We start from the raw sequence: 19,672 nt of genomic DNA on the forward strand, positions 1-19,672 counted from the left end.
ATCCGCAAGAAATTAGGATCCGCAAAAATACACTGTGAATGAAGCCTTAATGGTCAATCAATGTATTTTTATGTACAGCAGCTGAGTGTCAAATCAATGAATGGTCTGAGGTCTCGGCACATCCGTAAAGATTTACAATGACTGTGCTCATTTCTCAGTAAGCATTGTTAATAAGTGGTTTTAATTATACAGGTTACATGTCTGAACTAACAGAAGGTATTCTGTGACATACCCTATGTTCCTTTTGTTATTGTGACTATGAGATTTACAGAAATTGGACCCCCACTGATCATAGGTTTGTTATAGACAGCAATGACTGTCTGGCATTGCAAATGTACTTACATGTAGACTATGTTTGGTCTATTAAAGCCTATGACCAAAGCTATAAGCATGCTGTGGTACAGAGAAAAATGTGTTCCAACATATACCTGCAGCATGCAGACAAGCCATAATGTGAATGCGCTGGAAAAGAAATGTAACACTCCACACCAACTTGTGCACTTAGTCGTTGCTGCTATTTGTCTCATCATTCATTTTTTTGGTGCTTAATAATAAATAAGGGGTATAGTACCCGAGACTACAAATAGAAAAGGTTGGATGTGATATAAGTCATTTGGAGTAAATCATACATCTGAGTTACAGATTCCATAAATTACATCTGTGCTGGACAGGTCATTGCAGACAATGGTCATTTTGCATCTAGAGTAACATTTCTTTCAAGGCTTTGCCCTGACATGGCCTTCACATAGCCTCTCTTAAGATGAACTGTGGCCATCAAGCCTAAGTGAAAATTTCTGACTTGTAGGTTGCCCATGAAAGTGCAGTAGCTTAATATATCTGACATGATGGCATTCACTTATATTGGCTACAATTGTAAGAAAAAAGCTATAAAATAAAGCCAGCAGATAAAAATAATTGAGAAAGTGATCCTAATTGATACAATGAATTACATAGCCTGGATCTTGCTTAAAGATGGGATGTCCAGAAGTTTAAACCCCCTAAAAATTTGATAAATAACAAAAAATTGCAACAATAATAATAAATAATTTATATTTTTACATTGTAGCAAATTGTTTTCAATACTTAATTTCTTATGAAGTTAATTTAGGAGTTAGATTTAAAGAAGCACTCCAGTGTATCCACAGACTGATGTTATAACCAGCAAGACATGTTGGTATTACACTACCTCTTAGTGAATCCGGCGGGCAATTGGGGATGGGGCCTAATTTAAGACTGGCACACAAGTACTCTGTTCATAAATGTCCCCCCGAATATTTCTTCTATTCGAATGGGTCATGTGACTCTGTGGTGACCACCTCTGTTTTACTGTTTCTATAGTGGAAACACCACACCAATGTGACTCATAAGCAGGATGCTAAAAGGGGTGTACATGTTATAAAAAAGATAATAAAGTTTAAACATGGCTGCTGATGGAAAAATTCAAGAGGTAGTAGTAGTTGAAATAGTAGAGAACCATTGCAAAATGCAATAGTTTTAATAAACTACAGTACCAGCCTAGGATATTAATGGTTAATAAATCCACGGAGTGCTACTTTAAACAAACATTTACTGTAGGACAAATTTCCTGATGATAATATTGAGTTATATCACTTCTAGTACATTTTACAAGATTTACAAATATAAATAGTAGTCAATCATGGTTCAGTGTCTTTTTAATATTGGATGATCCATATCTGAGACATCTGAGTTCAAAGTTGATAGGAACCTGCCCACATAATTCTTCACAAATGTTTCAATTGCTATGAAGAATGAAACGATGATCTCCTTTATACCTGAGATGCCATGAAGAATACTGTACAATTCCTACAGTCCTGTATCATCCAGTGCTGATAACTACTCCAGTCCCTTGTAAACAACCGATATTACACCTGGACTCTCATAACCCCATCTGTTTTATACAATGGAAGGGATTTGTGTCTCTTTTTAATTTTCCAAGGGTGCATATGACACAGTTTCACCTACAAGCCTGCTTTTTGCCAAGTTGCAGGATTTGTTTGATGAAAATATCTGCCTGCTCTTCATTACATAGATACTTCGCATACACATCAGAAAGCTTCCCCATTAATAGCAGCTGAAACTCTTCATTGTCCACTTCAATAGCAGCTGCAAGGGCCAAGGAGAGGTAAGTGACGGCATCTTCAGCATCCTGTAAACAGGTAACACAGTTACATCAGGGCAGCTGTTCTGCTACTTTGTCCAAGAGGAAGTCTCATCATCTTTCAGTCATCAGGTATCAGACGTGTTCACAAGATGTTCTGTACTGTTTACCAAGGTATTTTATTGCATCAGCATGTTATTTCCTTCTCATCTACTGTCTACATCTTCCAATATATGTTAATATGTGACAATAAACTGTTTCGCTAAGTATTAAGGCCATATTTGCATTTCTGTTTAAAAAAAAACTTTGTGATCTTTTTCTGTTCTGTTTTCTTAAGGAGATTCATTTATGGAGGCAATGCTCCATGGCATAGAAGTATGCAAATTGTCTGTAGGTGAAGATCTAATTTGCATATAGCATAAATGAATCATGCCATACTGCAATTTCCATTAGTGACCACTAGATGTCAGTAAAAAAAAGTCTATACTGGGCTTGAATCCTAAAGACAACTGAGTTATTCTACTGTCTAATCAGTCAAAGCAGCTAAGAAATCATGGCTAAAATATAACCTTATAGAACGCTACCCTAACCACAAACCATCCTGGGTCATAGAGGGGAGGAAATTCCTTTCCACTGGGGCGGGCTGGCCCGCCTCCTGTACTTCAGACCCGGTTCAAAAAACGGCTTCCCCGTGGCAGCGACGATCTATCCCTGGGTCAGAATAAAAAGGGATGTACCTGATGGTACATCCTCTTTAATAGGATTGCAGGCACACCCAAAGATGCCTGCAATCCAAATACTAAAAATATAATGTTCCTTTGACCAATACAGCAGGATCGGCCTTAGAAACATGCAAACATGATAAACAATGGCCATTGTATTACAGCCTGCGAACATACTGTAGCCTTAAAAGTAAACTAACAAGAGGTCAGAAGAATCCAACCTGCTGCTATGTTTCCGTATGTACAGGGACACTAAGGGAGTAGGTTGCTTTCTTACCTTAATCTGCAATCTTATTTTCCTGAAATCCTTGGCAATATGCTAATTAGGAGGTTTGGCGCACTGAGGGTGGGACTATAGCACCAATTTGCTGATCTGTCTGCCCCTCTTTATGAGTATTCCTCCGGTCATCTCCAGTGATGAGGGCCTGGAGATGTCCTTGCAGAACCCTGCCCCAATATTTTTGAAGAGGGAGCAGGTGGGCATATCGGTGCACCAGGCTTCTCGCGCCAGTACAATGGATCGCCTTTAGTGGCATATCAATAAAAATAAAGATCTCAGGAAAATGGTGCTACAGATAATGGTAGTAAAACTACCTTCATCCTTAGCATCCCGTGCCCTATGGCAATATAGGAGCAGGTTAGATCTTTCTAACCTGCTACTAGTTTTCCCCAGGAATAATTTCTGATACCTTAAATGCAATTTTTAGAGGATTTTTTTACCTTTCGTCTATGCAGTGCAATATCTCCCAGCCGCCAATACACCTTCACATAATATCCAGCCTCAGCTGTGTGTTGTATCGGTGAAGAACATACAGACAGTGCCTTAAGATAACAGTACTCAGCAATCTCATAAATCTGCATGGCATAGTAGACTCCTGCCAGGCGGTGAAATGCAACCAGCTCATGAACTGGGTCTTCTGGATGTAGACATAAAACAATTATACATTGGGAGGGAGACATTCTTTTATATTGGTCAATTATAAGATTAAGGGTGAGTACATTATTAAAAATAGTGCTTCATTTCACATAAAGATTCCTTACATGCCATAACTTACACATACTCAGACAATAGTGTATGGTTGCTCATGTTGTGCCAAATCCAGACATTAATCATTAAAAGTGTCATCCCATGAATACATAATTACATTGTGCTATATAACACGTTTTTCACCCGGGTGCCCCCTAATGTTTTTATGATTCTCTGTCAGAATGTCCCCCACTGTGACTTCCACCACTCAGATCCTCCAACATATGGGCAGTGGAATGATTCATTTTATTGTGAAGGCCAGCTAACAAGAATGAAGGCACCTACCACTGGATATGGTAGGTGGACAATCTAAACAGGAATCCAACAAACACCAACAAGTGCCAAAACAAATATGGAACAGCGATACATATTTTTTTCCAAAAATCATTGCAATTAAAGATTCTGTTTTGCTGATTTAACAGCGTAAAGCCATATTCACAAATCAGTAATCCTGTCAAGAGATGAGCGAATCTACAGTAGGAACAAAGTGAATGGCTTTGTTCCTATCGCGATTCAGCTCATCAGGCTGCAGTGTTTGAAGTCCACTCTGCTCCATGCCGCTCCTTCCTAGGTGCTGGAAAAAGATGGATCCAGTCCTGGGAAACTTCTCAGTTCCCCAGGACTGGATGCATCTTTTCCCAGCACCTGGGGAGGAGCCGCAGGGAGCGGAGCAGACTACAAATACCGCAGCCTGATTAGCTTAATCCTAATAGGAACTAAATGCTTTGCTTCGTTCCTACTGTAGGTTTGCTCATCTCTAATCCTGTTCATAGCTGCAAACTCACAACTACGGACAGAACTACAGGTGTGTATACACAGCCATCCACATTGGCACATAGCGACTGTTTGAAATGGGTGGAACAGTGCTGCAAATACTGGCCATATAATGGCTTGCCAGTATTTTTCACACCATGGATCATGGCCGTTTTACGAATCCATAGCAACTACGCATGTGTAAAAAGGGGTCCATTCAGATCAATGGGTATTATACTGTCCATAATTGCAGACAGTATAATACTGATGTGTGAAAGGGGACTAAATTAATATTCAAATGTGGGGAAAACCCTTCTAAGCGTGTTCACTGTGTAAAATCTTAAATTTGAAGGCCATAAGGCTGCTTTAGGTCTCCTTCACACATAAAGGTTTTTATTTTGTTAGTGTCTGTTTAGGTTTGAAGAAAAGATAATTTAATTTAATGGGTGTTCAGAACCATATTAGTATTTTTATACTGTATAACACCAAAAACAAGAGTACAGAGCCTTATGGAGAATTAAATGTATCAACAGTAAGTATAATTAAGGTATACTAACCATGTGTATAACGCTTTTCCCAGGCTGTCAAATATAGAAGTATAAGAAATAGAGGGAAATAAGCTAAAAAATAACCTTTATTGTTATCAAAATATAAAATATATATGGTATACAAAATAGTACAAGAAATATGATACAGTATATACAATGTGCATAACGCACTGTCTCTCCAACAATTGGCAATACCACAGGACCAACAGGATTGTTGGATGCCACAGTAGCTTGGATGTACCACTATGTCCTATTACGTCGGTATCGTTTGTAAGTGGTCCGTACCGGTCACTGTCTGTTAAGGAACAATTCAGTCCCAAGTATATATCACAGGGTGTCTATCGGTACGTTTGTATGTCTTACAGGTCACTGTCTGTTAGGGATATATAATTCCATATGTGTCACAGAGTGTCCTGTCACTACTTGTACCGTCACCAACGCGTTTCTGTCACCCTTGTCGGTGACGTCATCAGGGGTCAGAGGTGCACAAAAAGAGGGTACATAAAGTAAGCAAAAATGTATATGAAGACCATCAGAGCCCTTAAAGTATTCCAGCCATGATGAAGGTAATGGAGTGTTGGCATCTGAGAAGTGGGGCCTGACTGGTACACACCTCCAGTGAAATATTGAAGACAGGGAGGCCATCTTTGGGAACACAGTAATACCTCACTGCCACTTATCACGACCCTGCATAACTGTCCATATACAGGCCACTGAAGCTTCAGGAGATTCTGCATTTGGGTCCTACTACGTGGGTACAGTGAGTACACCTGCTTCTACCATCTCCCCACTTCTCAGATGCCAACACTCCATTACCTTCATCATGGCTGGAATACTTTAAGGGCTCTGATGGTCTTCATGTACATTTTTGCTTACTTTATGTACCCTCTTTTTGTGCACCTCTGACCCCTGATGACGTCACCGACAAGGGTGACAGAAACGCGTAGGTGACGGTACAAGTAGTGACAGGACACGCTGTGACATATATGGAATTATATATCCCTAACAGACAGTGACCTGTATGACATACAAACATACCGATAGACACCCTGTGATATATACTTGGGACTGAATTGTTCCTTAACAGACAGTGACCGGTACGGACCACTTACAAACGATACCGACGTAATAGGACATAGTGGTACATCCAAGCTACTGTGGCATCGAACAATCCTGTTGGTCCTGTGGTATTGCCAATTGTTGGAGAGACAGTGCGTTATGCACATTGTATATACTGTATCATATTTCTTGCACTATTTTGTATACCATATATATTTTATATTTTGATAACAATAAAGGTTATTTTTTAGCTTATTTCCCTCTATTTCTTATACTTTGAGAATTGAATGTTGGCAGAAAAAATACTACATCTAGAGTATGCTGAGTAGAGATGAGGGTACCTCGAGCACGCTCGAGTCCATCCGAACCCAAACTTTTGGCATTTGATTAGTTGTGGCTGCTGAAGTTGAATAAAGCCCTAAGACTATGTGGAAATCATGGATATAGTCATTGGCTGTATCCATGTTTTCCAGACAACCTTAGAGCTTTATCCAAGTTCAGCAGCCACCGCTAATCAAATGCCGAAAGTTCGGGCTCGGATGGACTCGAGCATTCTCAAGGTTTGCTCATCTCTAATGCTGAGCTTTGGAAACCAAGGCCACAAGCCACAAATATATATACTATAAACACTCAAATACAATAAAAAAGACACCAGTGTATTTAGTATTGCAGTATAGTCAAAACACAGCAAACAAAAACTGTCAAGAATGCAACAGCAGCCTATGTAAGGCATACATGGCAAGATGCTTAGTTTATAGGGCAGCTAATGCACTTAGGAATGTAATGGAACTATGCTTATTACTGATACATTCTGGTAAACCAGCCATATGCTTAGTCTCTTGGGGTCTTATTATATTGTGAGGCCGTTTCAAATAAACATATATTGGCTATTTTTATGTGAACCAATTAAGAAAAGTCTTAACCTTACATTTTTTTTATCAAATACCAGAAAGTTCAGGATAGATTATACATTCTTTTATCTCTTCCATGTTATAACATATGACAAAATAGTTCACTAAAAAGCTCATTTATATAAAATTCTTTCATCTTAAATGTAAAGAGCCATAACTTGATGTTCATGAACCCTGAAACATGATATGTGTCAATGCATATTTATGGAAGAGGGTTATGCTGGATGCTGGAATGATTGAGGGCCCTGGAGATGGCCAATAAAACTATAATTAAAAAAAAAAAAAAACTATAGCCAAAGAAGTGCCCTTGCCTCTATTAAGCTAAATGTAAATTAAAAGGGTACTCCAGCATTTTTCTCTCTTCTAAATCAACTAGTGTCGGAAAGTTATATAGATTTATAATTTACTTCTATTTAAAAATCACAAGTCATACAGTTCTTATTAGCAGCAGTATGCCCTGCAGAAAGTGGTGTATTCTTTCCAGTCTTACACAGTGCTCTCTGCTGCCACCTCTGTCCATGTTAGGAACTGTCCAGAGTAGTAGCAAATCCCCATATAAAGTTCCTGACAAGGACAGAGGTGGCACCAGAGAGCACTGTGTCAGACTGGAAAGAAAACACCACTTCCTGCAGGACATACGGTAACTGATAAGTACTGGAATACTTAAGATGTTTAAATAGAAGTAAATTACAAATCTGTTAAACTTTGTGATACCCGTAGATCTGAAAAAGAAAAAGGTATTTAACTGGAGTAACCCTTTAAGCGAAAAAGTACACAATTTTTTCTATACATGTCTATTGAAAACATATATTTAAGCAACAACCCAAAACATTTAAGAAACAAAGTCTTTACAATACCCTCTTATATTACCTCTTCTCAATAGTTATTCATAGGTAGAAGGTAAGAGGACTTACCGACAAGTGTGCTGAGCCTGACTGCCATCGTAGCAAACTCCAGTGAGGATTTATAAGCTCCTTGATTTATTAATAGCTGAGTGAGTTTATGAAAAATTCTGAGCTGTGATCGGGTGTCTTCAAGTTTTTTTGCCAAAGGTAAAGCTCCTTCCTGAAGAGACAGATACAAATTAAGTATACATATTAAAAATATTAAAAGAAAAATAGCAAGAAAACCTTAGGATGTTGAAAGAAGAGAAAGAATAATAATAAATCTGAAGATGTAACAAGTGGTAGGGCTCTCCAGTTCCCAAAAGGTCAGTGTATAAAGTCTGACTTATGAGCCACCCTTACCTTATAAAAAGGTAAAGCCTTCTCTCTCGTCTGTAGCCCATGGAAGAACACATCTCCAGCAGCCTCATACAGTTGTAATGTAGCAGTAAAGTGCTCTCCTTTCAGGGAAGCCTGGATGCCAGCCTGTAATATATTCATGGTGTATCCATAAGTTATTGAAATCCTTATGTTAACATTACAGTTTACATATATAGTGCTGGCTAGACCACTTATCTTGTCTGTATTTAGAGGTAGGGACAGTTAAATGCATAATTTTCTAGGTGAAGAAGAGCATAAGACTTAGGTGTTTTCCAGGTTTTTAATATTGATGTTAGGGGTCCTAACCCTGGCATCAACTAACTGAACAGGATGAGTTACAGAAGCTCCATATGTAGGAAGTTGTTTCCGGCAAGCTAATCAGCTAATGGGCAGAGGTGCAAGGTAGGAATGGTCCGAACCTGCCGAGGTTCTGGTTCGTGTGAACCTGAACGCTCGGCATCAGACACCCGCTGTCTGCCCGCTCTGTGGAGCGGGCGGATACAGCAGGATGAACGCCTGAAAAACTGGGATACAGCCTATGGCTATGGTGGGCAGACAGCGGGAAGCATTACCAAGGGTTTGGGTTCGTACAAACCCCAACCGAACTCGGTTCGGACCATCCCTAGTGCCAGGATCAGAAGTCATGTTCTGGAAAACCTCTTTAACTTTGCTATTGCATTGCTTTACTTGTATTCAATTTAGTTTACAATCTTTAATATAGTTGACTTTCATTCAGATGAATTCATAAAATCTTCTGAATTAAAATCTCCTAGCATTTTCTCTCAGCTCATGTCTAGATAAAACTAGTTTTGTCACCAGCACTCAAAAACTTGAGCCAACCACATCTGTCTGGGAAGCCCTAGAAACTTCCCATTAGTCAGGCATAGTTAGTTTATAGTTAGTCAGCACTAACATGAAGCAACTAGCTGGAATTATATGTGGGGTACAGACCAACTGATCTCCACTAGCTGTGTTACATTCTGTGCACACTCCCCTTATGGCTTCAGTTTACAAAAGACTCAAGACAACCAACTAATCTACATCCCTTTTTAGACTTGTTAACAAATAAAATCTGAGCTGTGATTGGTTGCAATGGAAAAATCAGACCAGATTGATAAATTGGGCCAATGTATCATTTACAGCAATGCGAAGGGAGTATAGGAATTGAATGAGAACAAATATTTTGCATAATTTCTATAGGGAAAGCGATTTATTTATTTATTTATTCTTACTTTTTCTACTGTTGTATTTGACATCTATGTTATTTGTAAGCTGAGCACCCCAGAAAATGTTTAGAATTATGTAAGGGATGCTATTCTTGAAAGCATAAGAAATATACTATACTATTTGTGGGGTGCAAGAATGGCAGCATCCAGATGTACACAGCCAAAGAAGCTGAAAGCCCCAGCTCCATTCCTTGTGTAGTATCTATGTCAGGTTACTGCTGCTCAGCTCCTGTTCATTTCAATATGAAATGAGCTGCAGTAACCGAGCACAACCACAACACTATGCACATAGCTGCAGCTTGGTCATGGTGCACATCCTAATGATGAGCAGGGGTGCTAAGTGTCAGTACCCCACTGATGAAGCTTCCTGAGGATAGGCCATCAATTACTAACCCCCTTAATGCAACAGTGTCAGAGGATTTACTGTTTGTCGAACAAGAATGCCAGAAGACCTAAAAGACTGGCAATACCATTTTGCATTTCACTTATTACTTACATACAGGTAAATCTCCACAAGTTCATTTTCTTGCAGCAGGTAATATAATTTTCCAGCTTGTATCCACCTCTCAGCAGATTTCTCATGCTGTCCCAAATCAATAGAAATCCTTAGACTTTGCTTTGTATAGTCCAGAGCTTTTCTTATGGATCTACAATTTAATACATTTGTGTTACAGAAGCGGTGGGAATCATAGTAAATTTAAGCTTTTTCTCTTCTAACCACTAATGTGTGTTTTATTATATACCAGATAACTATTTGTGTTACAAGAGAAGCATGTAACTATTTTATCAATGTTTTCATTTTTATGTCAGTGTCTTCTCACACTTTCTACTTATACATATGCTGTCCTTGTAGTTTCCAGGGAAGCTTGTCATGTCCCAAGGTATAGTAGCCAAGTTGCAGATATTTCTGCACTAGTTCAAAGGCACACCTTACCCTAGTAGCAGAGCAGTCACATCTAAATGGGATCACAAAGTCAAAATAATTTTTGGTGCAGATTCCTTTTTATCAATGGGATATATGCCATATACTTAAGCAAATGTGTCCAGTGCCAATGCTCACACCTGCTTTGTGGCTCTCCCATCACCCAGACCTCAAAGTAATTCTTGCTTATGTGTAGGTCAGTCAGTAAAAAATAACTAATTACAGAATAGCATGGAATGCCATATATCGTATGTAACAGCTGTAGCTAAGCATAGGAGCATTTTAAATATATGATTCCACTTAAAAAAACTAATATTTTTTCAAAAAAAATAACTGCTTGTTTATTCCACTAAATATGTTTTACATTTCTAATCTCAATATATTAAAGTACAATACAAATTTGCAGTCTACAGCCACTGACAGGTGGTGACCAGGAAGCATCTACAGAGACCTTAATATCTACAATGTGTATACTGTAGGTAACGATTATGCTACATCTGCAAAACCATTGACAAGTGAAACGAATCTCATGACAATGACATCTGTTAAGGGGTTGGATATATTATGCAGAATGTATTAAAAAATTAGGATCTGATCAACTTTGACAGGAACCTAGTACACAGTGGTACCTAGTTGTCCTTGGAGAGACAACCAGTGAACTGGCAACTGGGCAATGGGTTTCAAAGTCTCAATGATGTATATAGGAAGTGAGGGCAATTTCATCTTGTTAAACAAAAGAGCAAAAATTGGTGTAAAATGGCTACAATTAACATGTGAGTATCACTACCGGACCATGAAGTAGGGGACGAGGGTGGCCTTTATAATCCATCACATTTTAATATACATTATGTAGCGGCTGGATACAATGTGCACCAAAAGTGAGTATCTGAGTACATCTGTGGGATGTACTCAAAAAACAAGCCAGTTCAGAGCTGTATTAATGTACAATCATACCTATTAGAGATGAGCGAACCTCGAGCATGCTCGAGTCCATCCGAACCTGAACTTTCAGCATTTGATTAGCGGTGGCTGCTGAAGTTGGATAAAGCCCTAAGGCTATGTAGAAAACATGGATATAGTCATTGGCTATATCCATGTTTTCCAGACAACCTTAGAGCTTTATCCAAGTTCAGCAGCCACTGCTAATCAAATGCCAATCGTTCGGGTTCAGATCTACTCGAATCCGAACCCGGTTCACTCATCTCTAATACCTATACAATATTAGGCAGGTGGTTGTAATGTGGATACAAATGGCCATGTATGCTATACATCCCACTGTCAAGGATTAAGTTAAACACTAGACAGCAAACACTATATATTTTTTGTCCAACAATAGTTAAAATCACCCAGAACAAGAAATAAAGGCCCATTTGAGCAGCACACACTCTCCCACTGCTAATAGTATTATAACCACATGTAACCCCTAGGCTAGGAAATCATTAAAAAATAATACTTTTATAACAAAACTTTTGTTATTTTTCAAATGCAGCTGCAGAAAAAGGATGTTATAAATGAAAATAATTTTGTCTTTTAACAGCCTGAAGAGTGATCTTGATCATTCAAATTGAATTTAATATTCTTAATGTTATTTTTACTGATTCAAAAGAAACAATTATCCAGTTTTTCTTTTATTTTAATGAATCTTTTGTAGATGTGCATTTCAGAATGAAAGGTGAAATCTATAACACTGGGTTTTGTAATGTAATCTGCTATCTGGATATATGAGGATGAATGGTAATTCATTTTAGGAGCCAATCAAAACACTTGTGATAAAACCAATAGGTTTCTCCTGACAATTTTAACTACTGTTGAATAAGGGGAAGAATTAATTCAGTTAATAGAGAATATTATCTATAATATTATTTACAAAAGTAGCATTTATTAAAACATATTCTTTTTGGATATAAAAAAGACTGGTGCATAGTGAGGCTAAAGCCTATAGGGTTAACATATATTAAAGGGTTGTCTCACAAATACAACCCCTGTACATATAACCTGTTAAGGCATATGGATATCATAGATAGGGTACCCCGTTCAGGGCCACCTGCTCCAACAGCAAATGTCAGGGAAAAGAAGAATCTGTCAGCATGCATGATTCTTTAAATTAGTTGCTCCCAGAGTTCCCTGGCAGAATTCTACCGCCTTTTCCAATCAGAACACAAATATACTTAGCCAAACTAAGTATGCACATGTATGGGGTTATTAGGAGAAAAAGCTTAAAAACATAGAAGATTGTTGGTAAAAAAAAAAAACTCGGTCCATCTAGTCTGCCCTTTTAGTATTTCCTTTCTTATTATCTTAGGATATATGTATGTTTATCACTGGCAGGTTTAAATTCTGTTATTGTAGATTTACCAACCACATCTTCTGGAAGTTTGTTCCAAGCATCTACTACTCCTTCAGTAAAGCTTATATAACATGAATGGCCACAATGTAATACTACCTCTTCCAAGCAGTGACTGCTGTGCCTCCCAGCAAAATCAGTTGCTAGTCAGGAGCAGGACCTGTTGTGATCAGTTTATTTTCAAAGGGGCTGTCTCTGATAAGTAATCTCCTTCAGGGTGCGTTCACATGTACAGGATCCGTAGCAGATCTGCAGCAGATCCGCAGCAGATTTAATGGTGCAGATTTGATGCTGTGTTTAGTTATTTAGATAAAATCTGCTGCGGATCCGGTACATGTGAACATACCTTAACCCCTTAGTGACCGCCGATACGGCTTTCTACGGCGGTCACTAATGGTCCTTATTCTGCTGCCATCAGCTTTTTACGGCGATGGCAGAGAATAAGGCTGCGGGGCCGGGACGGCCCCCACCCCATCCCCCCGGCTACCGGAGGTAGCTGAGGTGTTGGGGCAGTGTGTGGGGTCCGTCCCAGCCCCCCCCCCCCTTACCGACGATCGCCGCTATTAACGTTATAGCGGCGGCCGTCGGTAAAGAGGATTACCGATGCTGCCGCCGCCTTTCATCTCCCCCCGCCTGAATCTACGGCGGGGGGAGATGAAATAAGTGTATATCAGACCCCAGATCAGACCCCCCTAGTGCCCCGATAACTTACCCCCCTCCCCCGGCGGCCATCATTTCCAAGATGGCCGCCGCCATCGCTGTGAACCGACTAACGTCGGTTCACAGCGATGAAAGAGTTAAAATGAATGAAAGCCCCATGCTCTCCGCCACCGGAGGTAGCGGAGAGCATGGGGCAGTCATCGGTGACCCCCCTGTGGGGTCCCGGTACAAGCGATCAGCGGTATATACTATATACCGCTGATCGCTTGTACCATGTGCTCCCGGCACTTTTTATCCCCTGTCACCATAAATGATTGGTGACAGGGGATAAAAAGTGATGTCCCCCCACCCCCCAAGTCGCCCCCCACCCCCCCTGTCACCCCCGTCCCCCAGTCACCCCCCCTTCCCCATATACTCACCGGAACCCACGGAGCTCCTTCCTCCTCGACGTCCTGGCTGGTTATGAAGTGCGCATGCGCTTCACAACCAGCCAACTCTGAAAATTTTAAGTGACAGAGACCAATTTGGTCTCTGTCACTGAACTATGATTACTGAGATAGAAAATATCACAGTAATCATAGTAATACAGTGAAAATGAATATGTAAAGTACAAAAAGTGACAAACATACAAAAAAATAAAACACACACTTTTTATTATAGTAATAATTGCAGTTTACTCCAAAATTACCCCTAACCCCTCCCCAGATTACCCGTAACCACCGCACGTTGCCTGTAACCACCGCACGTTGCCCGTAACCACCGCACGTTGCCCGTAACCACCGCAAATTGCCAGTGACCCCCTCCAGATTGCCTGTAACCACCCCAAATTACATGTACCCACCCCAGATTACCTATAAGCACTTCAGTTTATCAGTAACAATCCCAGATTGTCTGTAACCCTTCCAGGTTGCACATAACCCCCCCAGGTTCCCCGTAATCACGGCAAATTACATGTAACCCCCCCAGATTGCACGTAACCACCGCGCGTTGCCTCTGACCACGCCACGATGCCTCTGACCACGCCACGATGCCTCTGACCACGCCACGATGCCTCTGACCACGCCACGATGCCTCTGACCACGCCACGATGCCTCTGACCACCGCACGTCGCCTCTGACCTCCACACGTCGCCTCTGACCTCCACACGTCGCCTCTGACCACCACACGTCGCCTCTGACCACCACACGTCGCCTCTGACCACCCCAAATTGCCAATGACCCCCTCCAGATTGCGGTGCCCATGTCAGATTACAGGTACCCACCCCAGATTGCCTATAAGAACTTCAGTTTATCCGTAACCACCCCACATTGCCCGTAACCACCCCACGTTGCCCGTAACCACCCCAGATTGTCAGTAAGCACTGCAGGTTGCGCGTAACCACCCCACGTTGCCCGTATCCACCCCAGATTGTCTGTAAGCACTGCAGGTTGCCCGTAACCAGCCCACGTTGCCTGTAACCACCCCAGATTGTCTGTAAGCATTGCAGGTTGCCCGTAACCACCCCACGTTGCCCGTATCCACCCCAGATTGTCTGTAAGCACTGCAGGTTGCCCGTAACCACCCCACGTTTCCCGTAACCATCCCAGATTGTCTGTAAGCACAGCAGGTTGCCCGTAACCAGCCCACGTTGCCCGTTACCAGCCCACGTTGCCTGTAACCAGCCCACGTTGCCTGTAACCAGCCCACGTTGCCTGTAACCAGCCCACATTGCCTGTAACCACCCCACGTTGCCTGTAACCACCCCACGTTGCCTGTAACCACCCCACGTTGCCGTAACCACAGCAGGTTGCCCGTGACCACCACACGTTGCCCATAACCACCACACGGTGCCCGTAACCACCCCGCGTTGCCTGTAACCACCCCACGTTGCCTGTAACCACAGCAGGTTGCCCGTGACCACCCCATGTTGTCCGTAACCACCCCAGATTACCTGTAACCACCTCAGGTTGCCCATAACCACCCCTGGTTGCCCGTAACCACCCCACATTACCTGTAATCTCATTTTTTTAATTTTATTTTAGTAACTGCGCTATTCTAATAACCATTACTAGCTGCGGTTTTGCTCCTGTAAATTGGCGCTCCTTCCCTTCTGAGCCCTGCTGTGTGCCCATACAGTGGTTTATGCCCACATATGAGGTACCGTTTTACTCAGGAGAACCTGCGTTACAGATTTTGGGGTACGTTTTCTCTCCTGTTCCTCGTCAAATTGAGAAATTTCAAACTAAACCAACATATTATTGGAAAAATTCGAGTTTTTCATTTTTACTGGCCAATTTTGAATACTTTCCTCTAATACCTGTGGGGTAAAAATGGTCACCACACCCCAAGATGAATTCTTTGAGGGGTGCTCTTTCCAAAATGTGGTGACTTTTGGGGGGAATCTATTCTGCTGACACTACAGAGGCTCAGCAAACGCACCTGGCGCTCAGAAACTTCTTCAGAAAAATCTGCACTGAAAATGCTAATTGGCGCTCCTTCCCTTCTGAGCCCGGCTGTGTGCCCATGCAGTGGTTTATGCCCACATATGGGGTACTGTTCTACTCAGGAGAACCTGCTTTACATATATTGGGGTGACATTTCTCTCCTGTTCCTCATGAAATTGAGAAATTTCAAACTAAAGGAACATATTATTGGAAAAATTCGAGTTTTTCATTTTTACTGTCTACTTTTGAATACTTTCCTCAAATACCTGTGAGGTCAAAATGGTCACCACACCCCAAAATAAATTCTATGAGGGGTGCACTTTCCAAAATGGAGTGACTTATTGGGAGATTTTACTCTGCGGACACTACAGGGGCTCTGCAAACGCACCTGGCACTCGGAAACTTCTTCAGCAAAATCTGCATTGAAAAAGCTAATTGGCGCTCCTTCCCTTTTGAGCCCTCCTGTGTGCCCATACAGTGGTTTACGCCCACATATGGGGTACCATTGTACTCAGGAGAACCTGCGTTACAAATTTTGTGGTACTTTTTTCCTCTTGTTCCTCGTGAAATTGAGAAATTTCAAACTAAAAGAACATAATATTGGAAAAATTTGAGTTTTTCATTTTTACTGTCTACTTTTGAATACTTTCCTCTAATACCTGTGGGGTCAAAATGGTCACCACACACCAAGATGAATACTTTGAGGGGTGCACTTTCCAAAATGGAGTGACTTATGGCGAGATTTTACTCCGCTGGCACTACAGGGGCACTGCAAACGCACCTGGCGCTCGGAAACTTCTGCAGCAAAATCTGCATTGAAAAAGCTAATTGGCGCTCCTTCCCTTCTGAGCCCTCCTGTGTGCCCATGCAGTAGTTTATGCCCACATATGGGGTACCATTGTACTCAGGAGAACCTGCGTTACAAATTTTGGGGTACTTTTCTCCTCTTGTTCCTCGTGAAATTGAGAAATTTCAAACTAAACGAACATATTATTGGAAGAATTCGAGTTTTTCATTTTTACTGTCTTCTTTTGAATACTTTCCTGTAATACCTGTGGGGTCAAAATGGTCACCACACACCAAGATGAATTCTTTGAGGGGTGTACTTTCCAAAATGGGGTGACTTATGGGGGGTTTTCTCTCTGCTGACACTACAGGGGCTCTGCAAACGCACCTGGCGCTCAGAAACTTCTTCAGCAAAATTTGCATTGGAAAAGCTAATTGGCGCTCCCTTCCTTCTGAGCCCTGCTGTGTGCCCATACAGTGGTTTACGCCCACATATGGGGTACCGTTGTACTCAAGAGAACCTGCATTACAAATTTTGGGGTGCTTTTTGTCTCATATTCCTTTTGAAAATGAGAAACTTTAATCTAAACGTATATATTATTGGAAAATTTAAATTTTCAATTTTTTTACTGCCTAATTGTGAATACTTTCCTCCAGCCCCTGTAGGGTTAAAATGCTCATTATACCCCTAGATTAATTCTTTAAGGTGTGTAGTTTCCAAAATGGGGTCACTTATGGGGGTTTTCAGGATACCAGACTTCTAAATCCATTTAAAAAAAGAACTGGTCCCTAAAAAAATCAGTTTCACGAAAATGTGATAATTTGCTGATAAATTTCTAAGCCCCATAACACCCTAAATAAGTAAAATATGTTTACCAAATTATGCTAGAATAAAGATGACATATTGGTAATGTGACTTAGTAACTAATTTATGTGCTACGACTTTCTTTTTTTAGAAGCAGAGAATTTCAAAGTTCATAAAATGCTAATTTTTTAAATTTTTCATGATATTTTGATGTTTTTCACAAAAAACACACAAAGTAGTGACCAAATTTTGCCACTAACATAAAGTGCCATATGTCATGAAAAAACAATCTCAGAATCGCTAGCATACGTTAAAGCATCACTGAGCTATAAGAGCATAAAGTGAGACAGGTCAGATTTTGAAAAATTAGCCTGGTCATTAAGGCCAAAACTAGCTGCAGCACGAAGGGGTTAAAGTGTGCCTCGCTGACTAAAGTAGAAGCAGTGTACAGTAGGGCTTCTTTCCCTGAATCAGGAGATACAGTATAAGGCTATGTTCACACAAAGCAAGAGACCAGCCGTCCCGTGACCCGGACGGGTAGTCTCTGAAACGGCCAGTCTCTGAAAAGATCATCCTGGCCGGTGCTGCAGTTCCGGCCGGATGATCTTTGCAGCGGCAGAGTTCTGATGCGGGCACATCCGTGCACGCCCATATCAGACCTCCCCACTCGTGAGCTATAGTGTGCACTGACAGGGTTTTCTGCAGCCGCTATTCACTGAATAGCGGCTGCAGAAAACTGACATGCCAGTTTTCTACGGTGCCGCAAGAGATCCGGGCCGGAGCATATACTATGTGTATAGGCTCTGGCTGGGATTCCATAGAAGGCAAGGCAACGTAGATTTTCATAAAAAGTATGGCCGTTGTTGCCGGTTGCCGAAAGTATACGTTGCGTGAACATAGCCTAACTCTTATTTCCATCTGTCTCTCTAAAGCCAAGATATATGTTTTATACAAATTAGTACATAAAGCCCACAGAGCATTTCCCTGGACTGCAAAGGCCAAGCAATGTTTAGCTTCTGCAGCTCAGGGCAACACCTTGTGGGCTTTATCTTCAAATTTGCATATAATTCCTTAAGGCCCCATTACACTGAATTATTATCGGCCGCTACAGATGATTATCATTATGTGTAATAGAAGGCAATGATCAGCCGACATGAACAATGTCGGCTGATCGTTGCAGTCGTTTGTCTTTCAACATGTTGAAAGACAAACAACTCTGATAGCAATGATCTGCTGCCGTTGCTCTGTGGATACCGATCAACGGGCAGCCCCCCTACACTCACCCGGTGCGAGTAATAGCGGCGGCAGCGAGCGGGGAACAAGAAGCAAACAGAGCTTGTTTGCTCCTCCAGTCGCCCTTAAAGGGGTTATCCAGCGCTACAAAAACATGGCCACTTTACCCCCTCTCTTGTCTCCAGATAAGGTGGGGTTTAAAACTCAGTTCCATTAAAGTAAATGGAGCTTAATTGCAAACCACACCTGAACTGGAGACAAGAGAGGGGGGAAAGTGGCCATGTTTTTGTAGCGCTGGATAACCTTCAAGCTTATTTCTCTGTGCTTGAACAACAGATTTAAATACCAGTTATATCTTCTGATCCAGGGCAAGTCCTATTGTAGCCCACCTTTATTTTAGTCAACAAAAAATTGCTGAATGGTTCACTTTAAGTTGGCAGACAGCCATGAATGTTTACATTATTTCGCCATAATATTGTGGAAATAGTATATAATATATAATTGACAGCATAGCTTATGTTATGTAATTTAGCAGTACATGAACATTTTTGTCTATGTGGGTTTGTGTACCAGAAACGCAATGAACTATAGTAGGAGAGATAGCAGTGTGAACATAGCCGTACTACTGAAGCATGGATAAGATCTAGGACCAATATCAAGATATAGATTATTTGACTTCACTTACTTGGCAGTGTTTAAAGTCTGATAGAGCCTACTTAGGGTACTTAGAACATCTCCTTCCTTTTTTCTGTCTTTCAGAAGCTGCAGTAGGTGGACCCAGTGCTCACAGTATGTTATATGAGATCCAATGGCAGGACACACTTCACTATAGAAGTTGGACAGTTCTTCAATGATATTTAGCTGGCCTG

The 19,672-nt window shown here is 41.2% G+C and overlaps 1 protein-coding gene across 1 annotated transcript in view; it reads right to left on the reverse strand.

Annotated features, from left to right (window-relative positions):
• Positions 1 to 323: 323 nt before the first annotated feature.
• The window catches only part of SH3TC2 (SH3 domain and tetratricopeptide repeats 2), a 71,370-nt gene continuing 52,021 nt past the window's right edge, over positions 324 to 19,672 (reverse strand). Inside the window, exons 13-18 of the mRNA XM_069972330.1 lie at positions 19,489 to 19,669; positions 10,127 to 10,277; positions 8,387 to 8,509; positions 8,054 to 8,204; positions 3,562 to 3,758; positions 324 to 2,167 (exon numbers count right to left, since the gene is read on the reverse strand). Coding sequence (XP_069828431.1) covers positions 1,976 to 2,167; positions 3,562 to 3,758; positions 8,054 to 8,204; positions 8,387 to 8,509; positions 10,127 to 10,277; positions 19,489 to 19,669 — 995 coding nt within the window. The 3' untranslated portion in view covers positions 324 to 1,975. The remainder of the gene's footprint in view (positions 2,168 to 3,561; positions 3,759 to 8,053; positions 8,205 to 8,386; positions 8,510 to 10,126; positions 10,278 to 19,488; positions 19,670 to 19,672) is intronic.

This window comes from Dendropsophus ebraccatus, chromosome 1, assembly GCF_027789765.1.
Source record: "Dendropsophus ebraccatus isolate aDenEbr1 chromosome 1, aDenEbr1.pat, whole genome shotgun sequence".
Taxonomy (NCBI): Eukaryota; Metazoa; Chordata; class Amphibia; order Anura; family Hylidae; genus Dendropsophus; species Dendropsophus ebraccatus.